At 35.2% G+C, this 21,470-nt stretch overlaps 1 protein-coding gene and 1 pseudogene across 1 annotated transcript in view; one reads left to right on the top strand and one right to left on the bottom strand.

Moving 5' to 3' along the window:
* The first annotated feature begins 1,077 nt into the window (after positions 1-1,077).
* The window catches only part of LOC141825893 (uncharacterized), a 34,081-nt gene continuing 13,688 nt past the window's right edge, over positions 1,078-21,470 (top strand). Inside the window, exons 1-9 of the mRNA XM_074713162.1 lie at positions 1,078-1,360; positions 4,745-4,822; positions 4,902-5,467; positions 6,728-7,333; positions 7,400-7,557; positions 15,989-16,191; positions 16,280-16,407; positions 16,511-16,860; positions 16,986-17,089. Coding sequence (XP_074569263.1) covers positions 1,078-1,360; positions 4,745-4,822; positions 4,902-5,467; positions 6,728-7,333; positions 7,400-7,557; positions 15,989-16,191; positions 16,280-16,407; positions 16,511-16,860; positions 16,986-17,089 — 2,476 coding nt within the window. The remainder of the gene's footprint in view (positions 1,361-4,744; positions 4,823-4,901; positions 5,468-6,727; positions 7,334-7,399; positions 7,558-15,988; positions 16,192-16,279; positions 16,408-16,510; positions 16,861-16,985; positions 17,090-21,470) is intronic.
* On the bottom strand, positions 12,975-13,691 carry LOC141826260 (uncharacterized; annotated as a pseudogene).

The following is a 21,470-nucleotide window of genomic DNA, read 5'->3' as shown; positions in this document are numbered from 1 at the left end:
CCTCATATCAATGTTAATCCATGATCTTTTTCATGTATTTTCAATGTGAGATTTTGATTGTAATCCCAACAATCCTCCTCTCAACAAACGACCATCATACTCCAGTCGAAGTCATCTTGACGTTCGATCTCTTGACCCATCAGACCCTCCTTGTCTCGATGTCTGATTCTCTTGATCCATCAAGACTGTTTAGTGTTCGGTCCAATTGACCTACTAGGACTTATCTATTTCGAGAGCTTATCATAAATTTTATGTAGAGCCCTCCTACCATTATCTCCATGGTCCGGGCCTCCCCTACCTCATTCGTTTTTTCCTGAGGTTCCCTTCATGGATCCATATGGATTATGGTTCTGATACTCATTGTTAGGACCGATGAAATCAACACATTTCCACAATGGTATAATATTATCCATTTTAGATCTAAACCCTCATGATTTTGTTTTTGAACTTTCCCCAAAAGGCCTCATACTAATGGAGATATTTTTCATTTTATAAACCCATGATCTTTTCTATGTATTTTCAATGTGGGACTTTGATTGTAATCCCAACATAAAGTTCCTGGAAGATAAGATTAGAAAAATACATCTACAAGTAACTAGTTGTTGCCTAATATATCATGAAATAAAGGAAACCACCCAATATGATATAAACACATTCAAGAAGAATAGATGTATAATTGTCATTGACAATAATAGAAAATTTACTATTAGTACAAAAAAGATGGGTAGTTTAATTGCAGATGCTGCCTTGTAGAGAGCTCAATGGTAGTTTCACATGTTTTACTTTTTATTTGGTGTTCATAGCATTTCTATTTTGTATTCATATTGCTTTAGCTAATGTTGCTTGTATGTTTATATCAATACTTGAGTACTTCGATGCAGCATTTTGTTTTTGAACATTTCATGTGTTATTTCCATGCTATCTATAGGAACACTGCACATTTCATCAATTTGCCTATCTGTACCAAAGCTTCTTGCAAGTGTTAGATCTTCCAGAATCTTGTTCCATGTGGAACAAGGAGGAGAAACATGCTACATCTACTTACTATTTTAACTAGCAGGAACATTGGATATCACTATGAATTTTCTTATCCGAAATACACTTCCTATAGTTCCTGAGGTATCCAGGGTTGCGGAGTCTCTTAATGACAATTCTTTGCCACTTGTACAACAACTAACTTCCACTTTGGAGGGCCTTATTGCAAAAGACAAAGTACCTAATGGTTCTACTGGGAATGATGCAGCAACAGACAGTGACAAAGTTGGTGATGCAGGTAGCGCGGCACCAGATGCAACTTACAGAAACCAAGGATACCATACTGATGTGTCCAAAAATGATGGATGGATAACAATCCCAAACAGTATGTTCTCTTTCAACATAAACTCTGCAAACAACTTTAGTGGTGTGATTTAGCATCAACTTCTGAATGTGGACCTGAAATTTACAGTGTTATGCTTGCATAAATTAGGTTGCCATTTCATAAAAGATGGTGATATTTTAAAACTTCATTTTTTTTCTAGATCAATTAGTTTTAATCTAACTCTGTGATAACAAGTCTTTGAAAAATGAATATTCTTTATGTTCAGTACTATCATTTTCACCAATTTACATCACTGTACTATCCTATTTGGTTGTTGGCTAACAGATTAAACATTTACATACAGGATTGAAGAACATATTTTTTGTTTCAGTTTGTGTATTCTTATTCTTGTAAATGGTTTAATTTAGGTGCCCAATTTCTAGGATGTTATGTAGCATTAGGATCATTTCTAAACCAAAAGGCAGAAACAAGTAATATTTGAAGTATCATTATGTGCCTAACTTTTAGCCTTTGACCTAAATGACCAGTTTTGGTGCGATGCCTACTGACAATTGTCATGCTTCAGTACATTTTGAAGTGTACCTTGATGATTTGTTTAATCTGTAATTTGTGTCTACTTAATTTTTTTAGTTCCAAATATGAGTCAATAACAGTTAGTTACAAACTTTTCTCAACTGATTATACCTTACCCAAATAATTATCTAGCATTTAGGGTTAAACATTCAGTTAAAATCGAACTGAACTAATTGAACTTTTTATGGACAAACCGAATTGATCGAAGTTTGCTACTAAAACCAAACAAACTAGACTGATATAAAATCGGTTAATTTAGTCAGTTATCAAGCAATCGACTAATGCTGTATCACAAGTCGATTGCTATGTGGATAGTTGACTGCACCAGTTGATTTTTGAATTTACTGTGCTTGATTTGTCGATGTCAATTGACTACGTGTTTCTTTGAGTTGTCATAACACACAATACGTATCAGTCTAATCGGTTTAACCAAATTATAATTTTTAAAAACCGAGACCGAACTGAATAAATCAAAATAATTGGATTTATTTTTTTAAAAATAGAATTTTCAAATTAATCGAACTAAAATTTCAAATTAAATTAGTTCGGTCGGTTTAACTGAGATTTAGCTCACCCCTACTAGCACTGATTATGAGCATATGTTCTTGTAAACTTGTATCATTTTAGTGGATCAATATTATAATTTTTCAAGGCCTAGGTTAAATATGCTTCTAAGACATTGTTTATTAGGACTCGTTATTTCACATGTATACAAATATATGTGGATTATCCATTGAAGTTGAACTTGGGTTAACACAATTGCAATTAGAATTGACATATGCTAAAAATATAGATACATCTAAGCTTTCCCAACTTCGATGTCACTCCTTTTTTCACTATTGATGCTCTGTTTGGTTAAATAGGATTCACCCCAGCGTCACTCCTTGTCTCACATTTTATAGTGTTTTATCTCCTTATGGATTGGTAAATGAAATAAATGGATGTCATAGGAAGAAAAATTGGATTGGTCAGTACAGACTATAGGTGTCCCTATACTGGGTTGTGCTATATGCTCGACATGGACCCATGTATTGGGCATGGTTTGAATATTTTAAAATACAGAAAACAAAGAAAATAAATAAAAAATTTTAAAAATATAAAAATTTTTAGGCCAACTTAGTTATGATTAAACTAGGTCTGGCTTGAGCCAAGTGGTCAACTTGAAGTCATGGGTCGTGCCTGGCATGGCTTGTGATAGACTATGACATGCCCAACCCAACACGCTAAGAAAATGTGCCGATCGGGCCTAGGCTATGCCCAACCTAGTCGTTCTATTTTAACATTTCTAGTATCACTCAAAACAAACTCTTTCTTGGTCATTACCATTGAAACTCTATTGGGACAAGGATTGACATTTATCATTGGTCAACGATGAGAACTGTTAGAATATAAATATATATATATATATATATATAAATAGGCCTTCGTCTGAAATAAGATTTCTTATGTTATTTTACATTGTATCAAAGCACCCACCTCCGCTGCGCGCGTGCCTCTTCGACGCACCAACGAAAAATAGAGGATTGTGGTTTTCCTTGTGAGCACCGACCGCCGACCTCCACGCGCTTCCGCCGTCCGTTCATCGCCGTCCGACCACCGATCACTGCCGGACCGGACCCGTTGGAACCGCAACTCGCCGGCGCACATTCCGGCATCGAATTCCGACCGGATTGGGCCGGAAGCAGATCCCCGGCCGGAATTCCGGCCGAAACAAGGCAACAGTGCCTGGCGCCACTGTCGGCCGGATTCCGACCAAATCACGGCCGGAGACCGGCCACGGTCGACGCGCCGGCGCCGGGCGCGTCGACCGCGGCCGGTCTCCGGCCGTGATTTGGCCGGAATCCGGCCGATTTCGGCCGGAATCGGACAACAGTGTCTGTTGGCTGATTCCGGCCGAAATCCGGCCGGATTCCGGGCCTTGCTAAATCGCGGCCGGAACCTCCAGCCACCGCCGGACCGCCGGCGAGTTGCGGTTCCAACGGGCCCGGTCCCCTATCGGCGGCCGACGGTGGTCGGACGGCGATGAACGGGCGGCGAGAAGCGGCGGAGGTCCGAGGAGAAACACTGTGCAAGGGACGGCTGAGATTGAACGCGCGATCGGATGAACGGTCGGGATTCTGGTGCTCACGGGTGCTCAGGACGACGGTGCTCAGGATAGCCGTTTCGTATATATATATATATATATATATATATATATATATATATTAGATTTGCTATGCTGCGCGCCGGCTTCCTACGCGCCCGTGCGCGACGGCGAGATCATCGTCCATCACGCGTGATCGTGACGGCGAGATCACCGTCCATCACGCGTGATCGCGAAAATCTAGCCGTCTAAAAGTGGGAATTGACTACATATATGACAAGTTGGGGTATATGATTTATATTCTCCAACTTGAGGGGGAGTGTTAGAATATTTAGGGATAATAGCCTATAAAAAAAAATATATATATTTTAGAATAGGTCCTTAAATTTGTATATAAATAGAGTCTTGTTTCTTGTAATGAAATAAGATTTCTTATGTTATTTTACAAGAACAATATATTGGCCATGCTGACTGATATTGATAAATATTTTAAACCATAAATTAAATATATTCTTTAACTTGCACTATCTACTTCTTGTTTTGGCTTTGCACTATTTATTTCTTACCATTAAATTTGACGTAATTCAGCTTAAGGTTTTTATCAAATTTTAACTATACAAGTTGAAAACTATAAGATTCATACTTCTAAGGCACAAAATATCAAAATCAAAAGAAAGAAATCTTGTACTGTCCTTGTGTGCAGAGCTTGTGTCATTATTCATATTTGATTATTCAAATGGTTACCTTTTCTCCTTGTATGCTTGCAGAGGAACTTCCAGATAACTGGGCTTATGCAAACGATATATCACAACTGAGGTCCTGGGATCGCTCATTCATTTTTCCTGGTAGGTCTTTCTTATAGCTTCCTATTCTAAATTGTTCTTTTTTACTGTTTTTTGTGCAATCTTATCTGCTTTCTTTCAGGTGAACAAATTTGTATACTGGTTTGTCTATCAGCATCTAATTCTATAGAGGAATCAAAAATCACTACTCCACTTACAGTTGTTGCTCCATTGTCGAGCAATGCCAAATCCAACCCAAATAAATTACATCCTATTGAAAATGTGAATGAAGTAGCTAATAGCATAACTGGAGAAGCTTTGTGCCAACTGGTAGCAAGTGATAGCCAGACTAATTCAGATGCAAGTATATTGAGTCCTAAGATTGATATTTCTTTGACTGAGTTTCCTGTCCGTTTGGGATGCCATACACACCAAACAGAGAGATTACTTGAAAGTTTTATAAATTCAAATTTCTTTGTAAGGATAACTGAGGAAGATGAAGAACTCTGGTCAAAAAAAAATGCCCCCTCTCAAATGAAACCTGAGGTAGTAGTTGGGAGAAGCCAGTCTGATGGACGATCAAAAAAGATTCCAAAGAGCAATGCTATTGCTGAAGTTGTTGATATGGGCAGTTTTGATGGTAACACATCTGGTGGAGTAGCCAGAGATACTGTCAGATGCTGTTCTTTATCCAATGGTGATGTAGCAGTAAGCTTTCAATATATTGTTGTATTATTTTCTTTCACTTAATTGACAAATCAAACACAATTTAAGATGCTTATGCATGAATTCGAAGTGTACACTATGCTTTTGTTTGCAAATATCTGCCTGCTATTTTTTCCCTTTATTGTTTAAATGTTTATTGTTCCAAACAATTATCACATATTTTTACCATAAATTTCATCTTTTAGGTGACCCAGATAAGCATATCACTTTGAATACCATCTTATGCTGTACTGAGCGTAGAATCTAACCTTTTCCTTTTCTCCTAATTGTTTGAGTTCAAAGCCACTGAGACAAGTCAGGTGCAACTCCAACAGATGATAGAATCAGAGAAAATAGGTTAAGCTAGTATGGATATACTCAAATATGACCATAGTTTCTATAGATAGTTAAATCTATTAAAATGGAACATGCAAGGGATAGAGGGTGATCAAAGAATACATTATCAAATGCAACAAGAAGTTGATTTACTTGATTTGAATATTGCAAGTAATATTATATTGCATAAAGCACAATGGAGGGATAACATTCTTATAACAGCCATCAAATAGTTGGGCCAAAGATGGGATGATGATGATGATGATGGTCCAGTCAAATTATAAATTCTACTCAATGTATGTCAACAGCAACAGTAACAATTGAAAGGGGTGAAGGCAAGCTTATTAATAAGAGTGCTTAGACAATACATAAGATTGGAAACCTCTGTTGTCATCATCTTCTTGTTTAGCTGTTTTATTTTGATTAATGAAGATAACTTCCAATATTCACTAATGACATGTTCCAACAGAACTGTATTTTCACTACAACTAATCTGATAGTTCTTAAATCTTGAAAAAGTGCATGATAAATGACATATTAGGTTTCTTCCACCAACTATTGTCTTTTTTGAGTCAATGTACATTTGCAAGAACTTTAGAGAAACTTGTCTTGCAAAAATTAAGGCCTCCTGACATATTTTCTTGCATACAAGGCATTGAAGCAAAAGGTGGATTGACCTTTTAGCTGCTTACTAGGAAAGTAAGATCAACAAAATTCTTATAATTCTGTAAAATGGCTAAAAAAAAAAATTATGGTCTTGAAAGGCAAAATTCTCAGTACATCAAATTAATCAGTCTTTCCAGAGCTTGCTTTTATTTATCTTTTTTTTGGCATTTTTTTATCTGTCATTGATCTTTTTCATTGAAACTAAAATCACACTGGTATCATTTTTCAATTGATACATAACATTTATCTTGGATGATGCAGGTTCTTCTAGAAGCTAATGTCGGAATTAGTAATTTAAAGGATCCTGTCCTTGAAGTTATTCAATTTGAGAAATATCAAAAGAGTAATAATGATACTGGGAACTTCATTGATATGCCAGTTGCAAATAAAGATGATCCATATCATGAACTACTTCATTGGTTGCTCCCTTTAGATCGTATTATGCCTCCACCTCGTCCACTTGCATCTCCTTTAAGCTCAAGTATATCGCAGAAAATAACATCTACATCTGGATCACAAATTTTCTCTTTTGCTCTAAGAAGCTACTCCATGCCTGCGCTTCCTCAAGGGAGTGGACCAGCTTCTGTAACTTCATTTTCCAACACAAAACCTTCCTCTGAACCTGAAGATTACAATCAATTTTCTTTGGAGAATTTTCAAAAGAGTAAGGATATAGTTAATGAGGGGCTTTTATCATTTCGAGGCGTGTCACTAGAGCCACAACGCTTTTCTGTACACTGTGGTTTGGAAGGCATGTATTTACCAGGTCGAAGATGGCGAAGAAAACTTGAAATTATTAATCCAGTTGAAATACACTCTTTTACTACTGAATGCAATACAGAGGATCTTCTTTGTGTAAAATTGAAGGTATTAATGTTCATCTTTTGTTTGCTTCTTTCCATTCTACTTGAAGAGCTATGATCTTGTTTGCAGAATGTTTCTCCAGTTCATACACCAGATATAGTTATCTATGTGAATGCAATGACTATTGTCTCTGAAGATGAGGCACCAATAGGAGGTTCACCCCTATCCATACCAATTGCTAGCATTGAGACAGGAAATGGTCACAGCTTACCAGACCTTGCCCTCAGGTTTCTTTCTAATCATCCAACTCTGTTGCTTCCTTCGTTTTGTTGCTTTTGTCGCATATCATGACAACTTTCAGCCAATATTTAATATCATAAATTTGAGTATGCTTTCTGGCATGATTCCAAGTAACTTTTCCTATTCGCTTTTAGTACACAAATCTATTATTTGTATTCTTATTAATAATCTGATGATGGTATATAATGTCTTGTTTGGTTGGTTAATCTAATAAAATGATTAGCAAAGTTGCTATCAGTGTTTTTCTACAGAGTTAGTGGCATCAGACAGTATAAACATCAAAGCCATATTAGAATGGTGGAATTGGAATTAGTAAAAAGAATTCAAAAAAAAAAAAAAGAAAGAAAATAGCTTTATATAATGCTTGAGATAACCAATGATGCCACCATGCCTAAAAGTAAATATTATTAGGCTTCATCAAACTGATGTAGGAAGTAAAGGTAAACAAAGCCACCATGCTTCCTTAGAATCAATGCAAGAATTTATTCTCTATAAACAGATGCAATCCCAATGATTTTTCATTTTTTAAGTCCTTACCATCATGCTTTTCTATCCTGGGCCCTAATTTTTTGCAATTGTCTATGGGCGATACATAACAACCACCAATTTTCATAATTATTATAGTACTAGGTGTAAGAGAATGCAGTAGCAATTGTAACAGAACCTAGCTATTGTAAGATAATTCAACAAGAATTTAGGATCTAATACATGAACTTAAAATAGTAAATATGCTAGATAGGCTTAGAGTTACCAATCTTTGCCATGGAAAAGAAAGGGTACCTTTGATATTGCTTTCTTTTTAGGTTACTCTTCTTCTTGACCTTCAACAAGGTGAGCTCATAATGAAAACAAGTCACTTAGTAAAAGAGGGGACTATCTATCTCATGTATTTATTTTCCCTTTAAAAGGCTAAATCAAAAGGCTCACCAAGTTTTACCCATATCATAGGTGTCCAAGGCAATAAATGGATTGTAATTGAGCTCAACATACCAAAATAGGGGTTAATCCAACCTAATTTTCCAAATAGTTATATCCATATCAAATAAGACTTGGCTACAATGATTGATATTTTTATTAAAGAAAATAACTTAGTAGTTCTTAGAAGCTAATAACAAGAAATAGATTAACTCTTGAGACGATACTTATAATTAATCTTGTGATGCTTTAAAAATTTCAATGTCTTGCGACATAGTGTCATCAGGGAGATATTAACCCATTTTCATAAAATCTAATATCTTAATACTTTAATACATAAAGATCATGGTTTGAAATCTCGTACCATGCCGGGTGAAACAGTCGAAATATATTGTTCCACTAAATTACCGAAATTCGATACCACTTGATACCATTCAACACAAACAATATCTCCTTATATTTCATCTCCTTGCTCCTTTAACCTCTAAGCCATCATTGACACCATGCATCAAAATGTTGTCACGATACCGAAACAATATCGTTTTATTAAACACCGAAACTTTGACACGTTTTGAGATTTTAAACCTTGATAACAACCACATCTATATATGTAAACATTTGAAAGCGATGATGAGCACAATTCATTAACATCAAAATTTTTGGATCATATCAAGTATACAACATAAGTTGAATAAGTACCGCTTGCTAAGTACATCAAACCATATTGAGATAACTATACTTTATTATATGTTTTTTATAAGCTATTGGTGCAAATAGCAATGTCTCTTTTCTTCATGATATCTTACATTAAGATACTTGATCTCTAGATGCTTTGATCTACTAGACATTTTGTCATTCTTAGCAAAAAATATAATAGGCACAATAGACTTTTACCGCTCTAGCTATAGAATTAACCATATCAAGTTCTAAAATTCTTTAGCCACTTGACTTGAATAAATGCTTCATAACATGTGATAAACTTATCTTGTATTGTGGAAGAAATATTAAGCATTTGTTTAGTATTTTTTTTCATGAAAATGGCACCTCTAGAAAAATATATCCACAAGTTGATTTTATATTATCAGTACATCCAACAAAATCTGAATCTAAATAACCAATATGTTCAAGATTCTCCACTTGTTTTATATGAGCATACAATTCTTAACTCTCTTTAAATATCTCAAAACTTTCTTAGTAGCAACCCAATGGTTATTACTAGGATTTGATTGATACTGACCTAGCAACTTACATTGAAAGCAATATCACTTGTGTATGTTGTGGAGGAGGAGACGCAGGAGCATGTGCTCTTTAGATGGAAGTCCATTAGTTAGTTGTGGAGGAGGATTTGATCATGGTTGCACATGCGGCAGGAGATGTCTACCTATCGGAGGATGTAGTACCGGGGGACTACTACATTGATGAGGGCTCACCATCTTGGCATGTCTGCCATGATTCATCATGTGTGGTTGTCAAGGAATCATAGCATGTTTTAGGGTGTCTATTTTGATGTAGAGTTGGTATTTAGGAGGATATAGATACATGTATATCAGTCCTTGGACATTTACTCAGATCTGACACTTCATCAGACATGAGTAGCTATCCTTGGCCAACATTGTCTATTTTGATCCTTAGTTATACATTTACCTTTCATTAAAAAAATCACTTGTGTTTGCACATTAAATTGCCAATAGGATTAGAGTATGGTAAAATTTTCACGGATTCATTTTCAATATCATTGTTGGGACATTCATCTAAATTGAATTTGTCACCTCTTACAAAGGGAGCATTTCTAGCCTTGAATCTTGCATATGGAATCTTTTAAGAAGTCAACCAATATAGGCATTTTATAGTAGTTTCAAAATACCAAGATGTCTAACTGGATTTCAATCCCAAGAACAAAGGTTGCCTCACCAAGGTCTTTCATGTCTATATACCATGTGCTCCTTGCCATGTTCCTTGAAATATTTTATTTTCATGTAAATTTCCTCTCCTAGATCTTCATTTAAGAAAACTTTATTTACATCCATCTAATGTAGTTCTAAGTTAAAATAAGCTACCAAGCCCATGATGTAAGTTAAAGTGAGCTACCAAGGCCATGACGATCCTAAAGGAGTCCTTGGAGGTACAGGAGAAGATGTTTCATGCTAATCTATTCCCTCCCTTTGAGTAAAACCTTTAGCAACGAATTTAGCTTTAAGCCTTTCAATTTTACATTTAGAATTTCTTTTAGTCTTACAAAACCCATTTGCTACTGATGGGTTTAGTGATTCCACAAGTTCCCATACACCATTATATGCCATTAAATGCATTTCTCTTTTCACCGTCCCTACTATGTTTCTGATTTAGGGCTATTAAGGGAATTATCTTAAGATACTAGATCAAGATCACTACCAATATCAAAATCATGCTCACAAATAAAAATAATAATCATTAGAAATGTCTAGTCTTATATTTCTCATGGATCTTTTTAATTGTGAATTAGAAGGTAATTTTTTACATTGCGGTTGATCACTATACTTATGATTTTAAATATTTTGTTCAATAATCTTAGTATATTCAAATATGGCAATAGTTCTCTTATCTATCACTAGCAAAGAGGTGGAAATGTGCTTGTGTGATTCAGAATCTTCAATTGCCGTCTTCTAAGATGCGCCTAACATATTAGAAGCAATAACGATGTCATTCTTTAGAAATTTAGCATGTCGAGGTTTAACAATCTTATTGTCTCTAGAAAATATAAAAACCAATACCCTTTAAAATGAGTTGGATTCCTTAAAAATTAGCATTGAGTAGCTCTAGACTGGATCTTTCTCTCATTGAGATTATAAGTTTTTACCTCAACTAGATAACTTCAAACTTTAAAATTGGTAAAGCTAGGCTTCTTACCAATCCATAATTTAAAAGGTGTTTAGGTACAAATTCATCTGGCATTCAGTTAAGAATAAGGAAGTTCCAAAAGCTTTACTCTGGAGAACTGCAAGTAATTTTAGTGCAGACAATATGAACTTCATCATATCTTTTAGTGTGATTTTGCCTTTCAGCACACCATTTTGTTCAAGACCACTAGGTAAACAAAATGGTAAACAAAACCAGGTTTAAACCTTTGTACTGGTGTTGGCGACTGGGAAAAATGCGGCAAAGTGGATAGAGAGGAAAATTCGGGAGTCTGCTGGGTGCTAAAGAAGTATTGATTTTAAAAAAAAAATGGCATTCCTAGAGACACGAGTTCGACGAGCATGAGGATCATAGCAAAGAAATCCTTTTTGGGTTCTAGCATATCCTAAGAAAGCACACTTGACAGATTGAACAGTAAGTTTATTTCTCTCATATGCAGGGAGTGAACAAAACCAACACATCCAAAAATGTGAAGATTAGAATAATTTGGTGTATGTCCAAACAAACGAAAAAATGGAGAATCATCATTTAAGTTGGAAGATGGTAATCTATTAATCAAATAAACAGCAGTAGACAAAGCTTCACACCAAAAATGAGAAGGAACACAAGACTCAATTAGAAGAGTGCAAACAACATCAAGAAGATGCCGATTCTTTCTTTCAGCCACCCCGTTTTGTTGTGGAGTCAAATGACAAGAACGTTGTGATATGATTCCATGACTTTGAAGAAAAGATTGAAATTTATTTGACATATATTCACCGCCTGAATCGGATTGCAAGATTTTGATTTTGGCAGAAAATTGTGTTTCAACTAAAGCAAGAAATACTTTAACACAGAGAAAACCTCACTCTTAGACCGAAGAAAATATGCCCAAGTAAAGCGAGTGAAGTCATCAATGAAGGTAACAAAGTATTTGTAGTGTTCATGAGAAATTACAGGTGCAATACCCCATACATCACTATGTACCAGTTCAAAAGGTTTAATTGTGCAGGTTTTATATAATGGAAAAGAAAGTGTTTTGCTTTTACCTAGTTTGCAAGATGCACAATCAACAATATCAAAAGTCAAATTTTTATCCAAGTAAACCGGATTTAAGCAAGACTTGAAGTACATTGGAATTAGGATGTCCTAAGCGTCTATGCTACACCTGATTATCACATTGAGCAAGATTACAAGCAATAGAGTTCGACATCAGAGAGGGAGATGGAAGTAAAGGAAAAAGACGCTCCACTTTAGGTCCCTTCGCGATTATCTTCCTGGACACTTAGATCCTGCACAAGACAACCAAACTTTGAGAATTGAACAGTATAATTGTTGTCAACTAATTGGCCGACAGATAGAAGATTAGTGGACAGCTTAGGAGACACAAATATAATATTTAAAAAGGCTGAAAGATCACCAACAGCTGTTATGGGTAAGGAATTACCATCGGTAGTATGAATCTGAAGATCTCCATTATATTTTTCAACCTTATATAAAAATAAGGGAGTGTTGGTCATGTGATTGGAAGCAGCAGAATCAAAATACCATGGCTTAGAATTAGAATTTTTGTTACCTGAAAAACCTAAAGCAGAAAGGGTAGAAATTATCATTGTTAGACCATTTCAGGAGTAATAGAAGGCAGGATTAGGAGCATTTGAGGAACCAACCAGACATTGTAGGCTGTTTCAGATTTCTTTGGAGGCCGAATGGAACAATATTTGATGATATGCCCTTGTTTCTTACAATAGTTGCAAAATTTCTTAGTACAATTAGTAGCAATGTGCCCAAATCCTTTACAGCTATAACACTGGACATTAGTCATGTCTCTTCCTCCTTTAGACCTCCCTTGAGCAGTGTAGGCAACGGGAATTGGAGTAGAATTTTGAGCATTCTGCTCCATGACTGCCTATGTAATGAGCCATTGTTCTTCCCTAAAAAGCTCTCCTACATAAATATCCAATGAAGGAACTAGTTCTCTGTTCATCAGATTTGACCTGATTGCTTCAAAATCCTTCCTTAACTTCATTAAAAACTGATCACGTTTGCTAGTCTCAAGTACACTTTGATTAGCAAACAATCCTTCGGGAGGTACACTTGTATACACAATATCAGTGTACTCAGCCCAAAGATTCTCAAAGGAAGAATAAAACTCTTGGATTGACATACCTCCTTGACTGAGTTGACTCAACTCAAGTTCCAATTGAAATCTTCGTGCTGTATTGTTTTGGTTGTAAACTTTCTTCAAGTAATCCCACATTGCTCTAGAATTCTTATAAGGCTTGAGATTTAGAAGTATGGAGGGTTCCACACTTCCAAGGATCCAAGACATAATCTAAGCATCCTTCACCTCCCATTTCACATATTTCTCCTTCTCCTTCTCGCTATTAGGTACAGGATCTATTCCATCAACATGACCCCATAATTCCTTTCCCTTGACAAAGATATGAAATTGGAATGCCCAAGTAGAATAGTTCTTGCCATTAAATCAAGCAAGAAAATATTCAGATCGTTCCAAAGACAAGACTCACAAAACAAAAAAAAAAACACTAAAAAACTTGGAGATAGACAAGGAACCAGATCGTCCTAGCAACAAACACACGATGAGATGCTCTCAAAGTTTTGGCTCTGATACCATGACAAAACAAAGAAGAAATTCTGGAAAAAAATCGTATCTCTTTCATTAAGAGAATTACAATATATATACATCAATACATTCCTTGATCCTAGGGTCTGAAATAGTAAACGTAATCAGATCCCTTAATCTTAGACCTATTATAGGAAAATTTACACCAGTAATTGCAGTAAGAATAATAAATATCTTCAAGAGGAAATCAAGGGATCTTGAGGAGGATTTTGAGGAGGAAATCAAGGGATATGCAACTAAAAAAGGAAAGATGAATATATTGACAAAGCATAGGCATAGGAAGGAGACATTGTCTTTGCTAAGTATGGTTTTAAATTATATATCATACCATATGAAATAGTTAAAATATATCGTTTTGGTAAATCATCAAAACTCAATACTACTCAATAAAAACAATGTCTCCTTCATTTGCTTCATCTCCTTCCTCCAATCTTTAATTTGTCACCGACACCATGCATCGGAGCATCAGCATAATACTAGAACAATATCTCTTCAGTCAAAGATTGAAGCTATGACACGACTCGAGATTTTAAACTTTGGTGTCGAGTGGTATTGAATTTTGAAGTTTGATGATTTACTGAAACGATACATTTCGACCGTTTCGTCCAACACTGTATGGGATTTCAAACTATGAACCTAAGTTTCTTTCACACATATTACTCTTATAAAGTGAAACTAATTAGAAATCATTTCACCATTAGTCCCTTCTATTTTCTCATGCACCATTCATATGTTTATGTACATATGGACTAAATAAGTAAGTAAATGACTTCTACGACACTGTCAAATTGTTATTTGTATTTAGAAGGCTCATATAGTTTAGCATCACCCAAGGAAATCTTTGAAGCAAACAAATGACCTAAGTTCCTATGTTCTAGGCTTCAATACTGATTGTAAATTCAATAGCAATTGTAAGGGAACCTAGCTATTATAAGATAATTCATTAAGGATTTAGGATGGTAGGTGGGCTCAAGTAAGGTTTGAAATATTGAGTCATGCTTGCATTTTTGTCTTTGAGTAGAACAATATTGTTATGATATCGTGTCGAAGTTCCAATGTATAATATAGGTGGTACATTAGAGGTGGAAGGAGGAAAGAGACGATGAAGAAAAAGATAAACAACCATATAGTTAAATATATAATTAAGTTCAATATATGTTTTCCATCTGTAATGCTATGATTTTAATAGTATCTTGTATGTAATCAAACTATAAAATAAAAAAATAACAATATTATCTCAATTTTAACATACCAAGGGGTGTTGAATGTTGACATGGAATATTACTCATTGCCATGATTAACACGACATAGAAGACATTATCTCAGTGTTGAGTAGTGTCGAGTTTCGATAATTTATCGGAATGATATGTTTTGACTTTTTTGCCCAACATGGTACAAGATTTCAAACCATGGGTTTAAGAGTTTCACTTTTTGCAATGGAAATGAAAAGTTACCCTTGATATATATATATATATAGTTGATATTTCTCTTCTTGACCTTCAACAAGGTGACCTCACAATTGGTAGAACTCACTTTCTAATAGAAGAGGACCATTTTATAGAGAAGTTATATAGGCCTTCTCATTAAACGTCTAAATCAAAAGGTTCATCAATTCATGAGTATCTAAGGTTCATTAAATGGATCATAATTTGGCTACACATGTCTTAACAATATGGGAATCCAACCTAATTTTACAAATGTTTAAATCCATCTCAATTAGTGGTAACCCATTTAATGAGGAAATTCTAACATTTCATCAAAAATATAAAATATTTCTTATCTAAATATTAATTAATTTCATCTTTTTAATATAAGCCTATTATACATAATATCTTTTTGTTGAAATTTCACTTAATAGACTGACAACTTTACTTCTATTATTTTTGTTGAATCAGAAATTTATGTTAGAACACTAACAATAACTTGTAATGCATTAAATAATGCTGGCTGATTAAAAGGATTGATAAGGGACATCTTTGCAGGAGAGGTGAGGAGCACTCGTTCATTCTCAAGCTGGCAGCTAGAGCAACAAAAAATCAAGGCAACAGTGAGATGGCTCGATTTTTAAGAACAAGTGTAGCTGCGCCAAGTACACATGTGAGTTCAAGTACAACTGAGGGAATGACGGCTTCATCCACTGGGAATCAGTTTGCCATTTTGGTATCTTGTCGATGTAATTATACTGGTATTATGGGACTCCTTGCTGTTGTAATTACTACAGTCAAATTTTTAGCTAGAAGTTTAATCTTGATTTTATAATTGGTTTGATATAGAGTCAAAATTGTTCTTCAAGCACCTAACAGATTGGCGACCACGCATTGCAAGGGATCTTATGGTCTCCATAGAATCAGATAAGAAAATTGATACCCCTATTCCTAGAGCTCCTCAACTTCCCATTAAGGTATTGTAACTCTGTTGGATGCTTCTTTCTTTTACTTTTATATAAGCTTTGGATTTATGGATTTGGAAAATATTTAGCACTTTGTCCTTGTGAATTGTTTCAGGTGCTAACCCTTGAAGCTACTAATTTAACAAATGAAGATCTTACATTTACTGTTCTTTCTTCAGAACCATCTGTTTCTCCTTCCGTATCATCATTGAACTCTACACCAAAATCTCCAATGAACATCTATCCTGCCTTCCATGATTATGGGGGAAAAACAAGGGATAGGTGTAAAAAAATTATTCAGGTTCTAAGTCCATTGCCTATCACAACCACATTTGAAAATGAGAGCTCTGATGGTAGTAAGTCATTGGGCTCTGAAGGACAGGAAACTTCTACATTGCATGATCATGTTTCTAGCAATTGCTCTGGCCTTACACATCTGTGGATGCAGAGTGCTGTACCCCTTGGGTAATATTATCTATAATCTTAGCTTTACATCTATATCCTTTTTCAATTATTATTATTATTATTACCATCATCATTTGTATTTTTATTGTACAATAGCTATGTCTTTGCATGTTTTAATGATACAGATGCATTCCTGCACATTCAAGTGCCACTGTCAAGCTTGAACTTCTCCCTTTGACTGATGGGATAATTCCACTTGACACTTTACGTATAGCTGTCAAGGAGAAAGGTATGCCAATATATGTTTTTTTTTTTTTTACATTTCTGTAACAATGATATTTGTTCGTATAGTAAGGGTAGTAACTTTTTACATTATAAAAAATAGATTATAAGTTGGAAGAGTTCGATTTATTAAACAAGAGGTGTAAAAGGTAAAGAGGTGAAAAAACATTAGTGAATCTAATAAATAATAGTGCAACTAATTTAAATACTATCAGTGATTAGAGAATGACTCCTTCCTCTCATGGTTGACATATCCTTCTAAGTCCTTGCTCTCTTGATATGTCAAGCAAGCCCAATCATAAAAATTCTAAATGCCTTTGCGACATTGGTAGTTGTCAATGCCGGGCACAAAGCTTGGAATCAGTCTTTTTGATACTACAATCTCGATGAAGCTCATTGGCATATTGTGTCCCATCCATATCTGTCTATGAGGAAATTTCATTTGATGGAGGTATTATTTCAAGACTGGCTGAAAATTTGCATATTGGAGAGCCATACACTGAGAGGGATGGACATTCTTTATAGATTGATTAATAGTGGTTTCTAAATCCTTCATGCAGATTAGATGTCAAAGTCATGATAATTGGCTTTCTTAATATGATTCTCTCTATTGTGTTAACTCTTCCATGGAAGGTGTTAGGCACTCTACCACGAGGAAAGAGATGTTTGTCTCACATCTCCACATTATGCCTATATAGGCAAATAAAAAAAGAGCAGTCCAGTGCACCAAGCTCCCACCAATGTGGGATCAGGAAAGGGTCAGACCACATTGTACGCAGTCTTATCTTACATTGCAAGAGGTTATTTTCGTAACTCAAACCCATGACCACAAGGTCATACGGTAGCAAATTTACCTTTGTACCAAAGCTCCCCTTTTACATAGGCAAATGCCCAATTAAAAATAAATAATCTATAGCTGATTAAGTCTCACCAAGGATGCATAGTTTTGCGTTAATACATAGGTGAGTATGTGATGCCCAAAACATACTGGCTAGAGAATGATATCTAAGATGACGTGTGTTTGCCAATGACAAATATTAGTTGCAACTTGATAAACATAGTTTTTTGTTTTGTTTATGATATTAGCACAGATGTCATTTTAGTTGAAAATTAAGCAGAACTTCACCATTCATATATTAGCTCATCTTATTTCCCCTCAAGGCCTTGTCTGGTTATTGAAAATAATTAGTGGAAGTGGGGTGGGGTCAAATTGATGTTCCATGGCTAGTAATGTTTAGATTATGGACTAACATTAAATGATAAACTGGTGTCTTAAATACATAATAAATAAGAACGTTCTGTTAAATGAATAAAATAAGATAAGCCCACTCAAAAAATATCCATTGTAGACAACAATCTCTTCTCTCTAAGCTTGGTTTACTTGAGTGCCAATATAAGAGGGGAAGACAGAAGGGAGGAACATGGTCACAAAATTAAACATATCGTGGATTAGTTATATTTAGTTTGTAGGTTTTTCTCTATCTCTTCTCTTACATATCCATCCATCCAATTAAATCAAGCCTTACACTATGCTTCCTTTAAGAGATAGAAGTGAGTAGAAGGGAAAGGAATATTTGATTACTTGGTGTTATGTTAATTTCTTAAAAGGAAAGGTACATAGAAAACTTTTTCCTGTTATTTCTTTGGAGGAATTCAGAGCAGAGAAAATTCATTATTTTATTAATTTTAATTTTTAAAAATTTTAATAAAAAATAAGAAAAATTAAGCATCAAAAGTATTTTTTTTAATTGTGGCTGCAATCGAAATTTTGCATTTCCCAATTTGGGTGGAAACCTTTTAAAAGAAAGGGAGATTAATTCTCTATGTTTTTTTATCTCTTCACTTTGCATTTCTAACCAAAGAAATGGAGATAAACTATTTTTCTTTTTGTTCACTTATTTGTTTTTGTTGTTCTTTGCATCATAAGAACACAACCTTATGCCACAGGCTTGATTTTAGCACCACTTGTTCATGCATCACTTAGATAACTTATTCATGTAAGGTTGCTAAATAAGCTCAACTTGTTAGAGACCTCACACGAGAGAAGTTCAGAGAAATTGAGAGAATTTGAGAGATTAGTAAGTAAAGAATGTTTACTATTCTTCAGAATGTTCATGAGAATGATTTACAAGTGAAGCATAGAGAGCTACTTATAGGCATATTTCTCATGGATACATGGTTGGGATCAACTTGATCCAATGGTCCAATGGTGTACATTATATGTTTAGAAAGATTTTACAAAATATCTAAATATTTTAATGGTAAGAATCAAGGTTTAAAATACCGAGCCGTACCGAGGTTTTGGTCCCGGACTAGAACGGTACAGTTTCAGTATCGTATTGTGTCATATTGGTATAGTTTTAGTATTTTTAAAATCTAAAATATGTTAACTAAAAATAAAAAATTTAAAATAAAATATTTTTTAAAAAATAATAGGATAATTTTATGAGACTTTAATTAAGTCTATTTAAATTATCCCAACTATAGGTAGGAGTTGATTAAAATTATTAATCTAAGTTATTATTAAAACCTAAGTTTAAAAATCCGATCCACTGTTCCACTTGACCAGAGCAAGCGCGACTTGCACGATGTCTCCGGAGGTGACGTTGGGCTTGGGCAACTCCTCCGGAGGCATGGCCAGGCCTGGGTGATGCCTCCGGAGGCATCACCGAACCCAGGGGACGCCTTCGGACTCGGGCGACACCTTCGGACAGTGTCTCGGCTGGAACCGTTATAGTTCGTTTGGGAGGAGGTGAGGGAAAGGGAGACAAGGGTAAGGAAGGGGAAAGAAAATTTTTACCCTTGTTTGGGATGGAGTGAGTTAAAGAGGGGAAGGAGAGAGAAGGGTAAACTTTCCCCTTGCATGCCCATAAATTGACATAATTCCTTACACCCCGATTTGGAGTGTAAGGAAGAGGAAGGAAAACTTAAAAAATATTTATTCCAATGTTATCCTTACGTTAAAATATTAATTATTAAAATAACTTATCTATTAGGTCTTTGCACCATTGCTCCTCATCACATAACGTAGCCGTCATAGGATCTCATCGCTCGCACTCCTCGACGTCAACCTTCGTCGTAAATTTTTATAAAAATATATATAAAAATGTTGATTTATCTTTTGTCATGCCAAAGTGTACAGATTCTGTATTTCGCATGTTTATTATATGTTTACTCATTATTTATTTAAATTTTTTTATTTATTTAAGTCATAAATATTAATTTTTGTTGGTCTCATGAACTATATATATATTTTTCACACATAGATTTATTTTAAAAAGTAAAAATATTTTTGTAATTTTATATATTTAACCTTCATTCCTTTTCCTTTCCTTCCAAACAAGATAACACATGTTACGTTAATGAACGTTCCTTTCCTCCCAAACAAGGAGAATATAAATACTTCTTTTCCCCTCCCTTTCCTGCCCTTCCCCTTCCATTAATGAACCTTCGCTCACCCCATCCAAACAGAGCGTTAGTGTCGGTGTCGGTCTGCTGGCGGAACGAGAAATTTCGTAGGTATCAAGCAAAATGGCTCAAGATTTCAATACTTGGTAAGAATATTCTAAAATGATCTCAAGAAAGCACCTAAAATAAAGACCATGAACCAACGCCACGACCCAAAACCAAGGCCTAGAGAGTAGCACCTCTCTTTGGCTTGAAGTTGGGTGGATTGTGATGTTCTCCCACACCTAAGGTCATGATGTACTTTGTGCATTCTCGTCTTTATAGTGCTTGATGTGCTTGGTGAATTTCCATAAGGCATCCTCTCTTTTCCATCTTGCCTTGGTGTCTTGTAGATTCTTCCACTTTACCAAGTATTTGATGTAATTTAAAATGTCTCTCCTTCAAATGATCCTATCGGTAATGATGTACTCCACATCTTTATTGAAGGAGGTGATAACAACCATTGGTGCGTGATTTGACTTGTTTTTGTTCGGGTCATCCCCATCCTGGTTTTTATGATAAGACTTAAGAATGCTCACATGGAAAACATGATGAATCTTGAGTATTGACAGACATTATACTTGGTAAAATACGTTACTTACATATTTGATAACTAGGAAGAGACCTTCATATCTTCTACCAGCCCCTTGTGCATGTTCCATAAGGACTTGACTTGATGGGATAGGAATTTCACCAATATCATGTTGCCTTCTTCATATTCTACATATTGCCTCTTTGTTCAAATAAACTCTTGAAATATTGGCTTGTTCATGCCACTCCTTTTGCTAACATATGGGTTGCTGGACTGCTTTCATGAATTGTTGCTCCATTACAGTCTCAAATGGACTTTTACTTGTCGCCTCACTCTATTGTAAGTTATAGGAGAATTAGGCCACATCATGCAACTTCATGAATCTCGTTGATGAGAGCTCACATGGTGC

This window comes from Curcuma longa, chromosome 4, assembly GCF_044706935.1.
Source record: "Curcuma longa cultivar G26 ecotype Majalengka, Jawa Barat chromosome 4, ITB_CL_G26_1.1, whole genome shotgun sequence".
NCBI classification, from domain to species: Eukaryota; Viridiplantae; Streptophyta; class Magnoliopsida; order Zingiberales; family Zingiberaceae; genus Curcuma; species Curcuma longa.
The sequence above is the reverse complement of the archived record's forward strand: the minus strand, read 5'-3'. Positions and strand labels throughout refer to the sequence as shown.